General features: G+C 43.8%; 1 protein-coding gene across 1 annotated transcript; it reads right to left on the bottom strand.

Moving 5' to 3' along the window:
• Positions 1-545: 545 nt before the first annotated feature.
• Positions 546-5,955, bottom strand: YIPF1 (Yip1 domain family, member 1). The gene is made up of 8 exons (XM_010085828.1): positions 5,776-5,955; positions 5,055-5,135; positions 4,857-4,944; positions 4,610-4,726; positions 3,408-3,574; positions 2,756-2,938; positions 1,579-1,673; positions 546-605 (listed from the first exon to the last, which is right to left on the bottom strand). The coding sequence occupies exons 1-7, from the start codon at positions 5,953-5,955 to the stop codon at positions 1,584-1,586; spliced, it is 906 nt and encodes a 301-aa protein (XP_010084130.1). The 3' UTR covers positions 546-605; positions 1,579-1,583.
• Between the last annotated feature and the right edge of the window lie 537 nt (positions 5,956-6,492).

Genomic DNA, 6,492 nt, shown 5'->3' with positions numbered 1-6,492 from the left:
CCACACCACGCCTCGGGCCGCCCGCAGGAGAACGCAGCTGCCCCGGGTCCCTGCGCGATGGCAGAGGCTCAGCGGGGCCCCTCAGCGCTGGCCTGAGGAGAAGGGGGAACGTTACCCAGCCTGAGGGAAAGGAAGGCGGCAGGGCCCAGGACAGCAGCAGGGACAGGCGGGCTTTGGTACTGGAAGAGCTGGGGGGCTGCACAGGGGTGCCTCGAAGTGGTTCCGAAATCCTGCGTCGCCCTTACCCTGCCTTCGCACCTCTGAAACAACCCTCGGGGCAGCTTTGGAGGAGGGGTATGAGATGATGAACAAAATAAATCACCTTCGGAACACTTTATTCAGAGGCAAAGCAGTGTGGTGAGTGCAGGCAGAATTAAAAAAAAAAAAAAAAAAGAAAACCTGTGTACAGGATTAAGATCAACAGTTCACTCTCCTGATGGAATCAGTCAGTCTCTGGTGAGCTTGGAGATGTCCGTAAATCCATGGGACGTCACCATCCTTTCTTTTACCAAAAACATCCTCTATTCTTGCACTTTCCATGTTCTTCAGTGAAAAAATAATCTAAAATAAAGTTACTGTACAGATGGAGAAACAGGCATTGTAATCTGAAAGAGACAAATAACTCCTGTGAATATTACAGCTCCTCACAGGCACCAGAGGACACACTAAGGCACATATTTATATCTAAATACTAAAATTCATTACTATCATATTGAATCTTAATAGGCACCTGGGAAGAGAAACTGATTTTGCAGGAGGAAAGCTTCTAAAATTGATCTGCCTGATTAGATTGTGCCACAGCTGGTAATTTTTTATGATCATTTTTGCTCAGCATATTCAGCTATATATTTTTTTTAAATCTAATATAGCTCCTAGTCAGTAAATACACACACACACACTTGTGGCTGGTGTACTTGCAGAGGCCTGGCCTTTTCCTGGACCCGCTCCACATCTCATCTCTCCAACAGAATTCAGATGTCATCTGCTGCTGGCAGCACTCCCAGCCACCAGGAAGCAAAGCCTCAAACCATCCCACACAAGGAATGTGGCCTGTACAGATGGCTCAGGCTCTGCGTCAGCCCTGCTCCAGGAGTACATGGATGTCCCTGTACACAGAGCTGCTGCTCTGAAACACATTGCCACAAACATCAAGGGGAAAAAATCCAATTTACTTTTAACATTAAAAGGAAAGGAAAATAGGAGTATAATAGTTTATTAAGTTTTACTTGTGCAGTACAAATTCTAAACAAACACTCTGGGGCTTTTGTAAGGGACTGGGGGGGGAAAAAAACCTCTTTGAAATGACCTATGGGACTGAGCAGATCACTTAAATGTGTTTCTTCACCAAGAATAAACCTCAAAGAAAAGAAAGATAACATTACTTTGTTCCTCAGAGTCTTTTGTGTTTTTATGGCTATACTTAAAACTTACAACTGGAAGAAAAGTTAATAAATGGTATTTATATATAGGTGCCATTTAGCAAAACTGGTTTGTTAAACCCTTTTCCACTCAACCATAGCAATGGAGAAAAGCTTCAAGATATTTGTGATTATTACAAATTCTAGACTGGATTCTTACCTTATTTACTGACTCTTTGTTATTACTGTTGTTCCATTGTGAGTAGGGCTAATAGGTGCAGGAAAATCCAGTTCAGGGGCATCAAAAAAGTATGCCTGAATTATTACAGAGGAGACAAAGACTGTTTAGAGAGAAACAAACAGTTCTGCCTCATCCCACCTCTTTCCTTCCACACCCATTGTTCACCGGGTACAACCACAGCACTGAAATGGCAAATTTGGATCTCTTCTTGTTTTATCAGATTAGAAGTGGTCAATTAAAATCGTGCTCTAAACTGTACTGTTAAATGTAAGTTATCAGCTAAGGCCTTTGAAGAGACCTGTTCTGGAAGGGATTGGATTGCAGGTATTGTTTAGCTGTTTGCCGTTTACACTCATGAAGCTCCAACCAGACTCCAGCGACAGGAGCCCCACTGAAGTCAGCTGCCAGTCTCCTGCTAACATGAGAGTTGTGTTTTGCCTTCGTCTCCCTGCACACTGAGCTGTGGGGAGCCAAATCTACTCTGGAAGCTGGGGGGAAACAGAGCTGAAGCCTGGATGCTATCATTCTACCTACTGCAACAAAGAGACAAAAACTAAGTTACCATCATACGTGTAGATGTGGTGCTCAGGGACATGGTTTAGTGGGTTAGGTGGTGTTGGGTTGACGGTTGGATGTGATGATCCTTGAGGTCTTTTCCAACCTTAATGATTCTATGATCATCATTATGTATTTCAGTAGCCTGAGGGTCTTCTGTTTTCATAACACCGGTATTTTACTAAGTTCTATCAGGTTTATGTTTTCATACATAAAACTGATAAGCACACACTATGTATTGAACATGTAATCATTTAAAACATTAACTAAGGATTGTACTCATTGGAGTAAGCTGTGACTGGATACAATAAAGATTAACACTTTGCTGATACTATGGTGAATTCCAGATAAATTTAAGACTATTCTGCAAGTGGTTTTGTGCTGAAGACATATTTATTATTGAGTTTGTACTGGCACCGTCAAAGTCAGATTGCCATCATTTTGCTACGTTTGAAATAACTGGAACTTTGGAGGTTTTTCAGAAATCCTACTTCCTTATCAAAAAAGGTTTTTCAGCAACCAGCCAACCCATCCTTGCACCATAACGTGTCGCCAGTCCCAGATGACAAGAGGATAGAGGAAAGGAAAGGCAGCGTCATACCAAACAGCCAACAGCCAGCAGGGCATGAAGCAGAATAATCGTCCCCACAGTCGCCAACGCGATCCTACGGTTGTCATCTCGGACAGCAGGCCAAAAGGTCATCACCAAAACAGACCCCGAAAGGCACAGGGAGAACATCATCAGGACCCAGCGCACCACTTTCTGTGGAATGATCCATAGAATCTACAAAAGGCAGGAAGATGATTGCTAATGATCATTAAAAAAGACTGTGTGAAGCAGAGATCAATTTATTTAATGCGTTGTTCTTTGGCATTTCATCACTTCCAGCCAATTTGTGCACAAATTAACTCATGCCTGATCTGATATGTCTGTTATTTGAGGAAAGGCACACATCCCGACTCCTGGAGTTGCCTCAGGCTGCCTGCGGGGCTTGCCAGCAGCACCCTCGCTTGGATTTGCTGTCTCTGTCAACGTGACCTGTCCTGGGCTTTTCCAGAACCCACAAGACATCTTTACATTAGGCAAGCTTAAACAAAAAGCTTTATTCTAGCCAAGCAAAAGGAGCAAATTATTTGCCCAGTCCCCAAGGTTTTGACTAATATGAACAATATCATAAGAAATAGCAAATGTTCTAAACCAGGGCTGTTTTGCAGGACATTTACTAGAGGTGTGTGCTTTTGGCCATACGTACCGCTGTGGGAATGTAAATGAAGAGGGAGTAGCCATATACACACACTATCTCCAGGAATGAGTAGGAGACAATGTTCATGACTTTACTGTTCCTCCACATCAGGAATCCCCAGAGAGCGAGGGGAACAAGCCAAGCGTACGCATAAATTGCTGTTGCTGCTATGGACACTGGAAATATGACAAAAGATTTCACATTTTACTTAGAATACCAGCCAGAATCAAACGTGTAGAAGCATTTAGCCTGAAAACTAGAAAACTACCTTTGAAGTTACTTTCAAAATATGAAGTTTGAATTATTAATAAACTGAGACCTTTGCATTTACATCCAGTTTACACCCATTACTTTGTCAGCACTTCAAGTTAGTTTAAAAGTAAAGGCTCCAGAAAGCATTCTCTTGATATTTTCAACTCCTTCACTGGTTTCAGTGCAAAAGCAAGAGTCATGGAGAAAATAAAAACTTCATTAAAAATACAAATTTGGCTGCTAACAGCAACTGAAAAATGAGAATAGAATGCACACATGCTAAAAAATGTGAGAGAACACAGACACGAGTGTCAAATCTGAAATTATTTGAGTGACTGGATTCCCAAATGGCAGTGTTCTTCCCAGCACACTGTGGATTCTGGAAACAAACAGAAGCCACGTTCCTCTGCAGGGACAGCAGTCTCCTTCCAACTACTAGGACAGGTATAGACAATTGGCTCCTCACTCCGAGTTCTTTGGGGCATGTATCAGTTGAGCATCTTTTGCTTATTTTTGCATTTGCCAGAAGGTAACAACTCCCAGCCCTCAGCAGGTGATATGAGTAACATTCTAATTCAGTCATTTTCTGTCTGAAGCCTGCAGGCTCGCAGGAGGCCATGGATGCAGCAAGGCACCTACAAAAGCCCCACAGGGGCCACTGCTGGACTTCTGCTCTCTATACAAGGGGATGTTCACTAAGGCTAGAAAAAGAACTCTAATTACTCCTGCCTGCTCTACTAAAACTCTGTAACTACTTCATGCTCTGCAGGAGTAGGGTTCTGACAGTTACAGCCCACTCTAAGGACTTGCGTCATGTCTCTAAAAATTTAACAAAAGTAATCAATCAAAGGACTCTGCTAAATCAAAGCTGTGACCTGTTTTTACATTACTTCACTAGTGCACTACAAAAAAAAAACCAAACAAAGCCAAACTCGGGACTGTATCAACTACTTACGGACCTTTTCTGAACTGGGGTACATAGTGGTATGTGGGTTTGCCCAGATGGATAAAGAAATTCGAGAGATTGCCACTAACTGCAATGGTAAAGACGAGCGTGGCACATATCCAAAAGGGACCTTAAAAGGAAACAAACAAGTTGAATAACACATCGTCTGCTTTTTTTGGTTTTTTAAGGTTAGCAAATAAAAAGAAATACAAACTCAAAACATTTAGCACAGATGAGAACTTCTCACACCTCATACCTACCATAAAGGTCGGGATTGCTGCGGATGTACAGCCTTACAAAGTTCTTCCCTGGTACTGGGAAAACCGAACCTTTGATTCTGTCCAGGACCTATGAAAACACACAGATTTGTCTGGCTGAAGATACAAAATGGAAAAAACCTCAATGTCTGGAGAAGGCAGAGTTCAGACAATAGTTCTCCTCTGGAGCCAAGTATTAACCTGGTATGTGTCCACATCGAAGAACGTCTGGTAGTACTCGAATGTCCAGAAAGGGGCACTTTTCTTCTGTCCTGCAAGCAGCTGTATGGTGGGAAAGGCAACATGAAACACATTACAAGCATACAATTTATGCATTAGTAGTTCATTTACAATATAGTTAAATGATTTCTGTGCCCAGACAGAAAACAAACTGAACAGGGTGGCGCTTACTATGAATTATTTAATCGTTTCCCTTTCCCCCTCCAGTATTTGTTAGCAGTACGTAGCCTCTTCTCACCCTGCAAGAATAGCCATCACTTATAACACGTGCCTTCATCGGCATAACAAGATCCCTCACCAGCACTGATGCTACCTTAGCTTCAGACAACTCCTGGCTGTTTCCAAGTTTCCTGCCAGAGTCACCAGCCCCACAGCAGAATCGACAGAAACAAATATGGTGCTGGGTTTTCAGCTGCTGCTGCGCTCATGTCCTGGCATATTTGCTCAACTTAAATCCCCACCATTTCAGTTCCATTTCCTAGGCTGCAAACCACAACAGCTGAAGAGCCAACACACGTTTGCTTCTGCCAACTCTGCTATCGAGAAAGTAACCTGTGGCAGAGAAGAAGTGGAGTTCTAGGTCCCCCAGCATGAATCCCTGGTGTCTTCTAGAAATACCTCAGGGCTGTCGGCACCATTCGTACACACGCCAATGGAGGCACTGCAGGTCTAAGAGCATTACCTCTGTTTTATCGGAGTCATCAGTCCCCAGTAATTCATCATCCTCTTCTCTCCCTGGCTCCTGCAGGCGGCTGCGCTGATTCTTGGGGATTTCAACTGGCTCGTCAATGCTTATTGTGGTAGCGTCAGGATTTGCTGCAAGCAAATTAGCTGCATCGTCAAATTCTGCAAATAAGTACATTACAAGACAGGTGATGATGAAACTACCAAAATTTTTCTTCTCATGGCTTAAAAAACTACATTGAGACCCTTACACAGCCCAAGAAAGGACACATCACTAGCTCGCGGATCTCGAATATGTTTTTTAAAGGTTCAAACTGAGGTGGATGAGCCTCTTTCCCAAAGCCTGCCTTTCCCTCCTGTCCTCAGCTGCCACCCAGGGATCAGCAGGTCTCTGCACGGGGAAGCCGCCCTTCTGAAGCGACTGTAGAAATGGGCAATTTTAATCTTCTCCAGAAATTAGTTTTTTCAGTCCAAAATTTATCAAAAATTAAGGAATTCTGAAACGACTGCAGAGCGCTCAGCCCATCTTCAGCTTCCACCTTCCACCCTAGAGGATTTCAGTCAGCACAGCTCTTAGCTCCCCTCAGAGACCCGGAGATACCCCTGACAGCACCTGCAATGTCCCGAGGAACCCAGAAACGCTTCCCGGCCTCTCACCGCCCCACCTGGGCCCCGCACCCGCGCGGACCCCGGCGACACCCGCCCTTACCTTGAA

Source organism: Pterocles gutturalis, unplaced genomic scaffold (assembly GCF_000699245.1).
Source record: "Pterocles gutturalis isolate BGI_N339 unplaced genomic scaffold, ASM69924v1 Scaffold27340, whole genome shotgun sequence".
Taxonomy (NCBI): domain Eukaryota; kingdom Metazoa; phylum Chordata; class Aves; order Pterocliformes; family Pteroclidae; genus Pterocles; species Pterocles gutturalis.
This window is presented reverse-complemented; position numbering and strand designations above follow the sequence as displayed.

What these genes read in the sequence shown, in the direction of transcription:
- YIPF1 (XM_010085828.1), bottom strand. Translation starts at nt 5,955, where the DNA reads ATGTACTTATTTGCAGAATTTGACGATGCAGCTAATTTGCTTGCAGCA. An exon ending in ATGACTCCGATAAAACAGAG is followed by an intron (nt 5,136 to 5,775) that starts GTAATGCTCTTA and finishes CCCACCATACAG; the next exon opens with CTGCTTGCAGGACAGAAGAA. An exon ending in TCGATGTGGACACATACCAG is followed by an intron (nt 4,945 to 5,054) that starts GTTAATACTTGG and finishes GTGTTTTCATAG; the next exon opens with GTCCTGGACAGAATCAAAGG.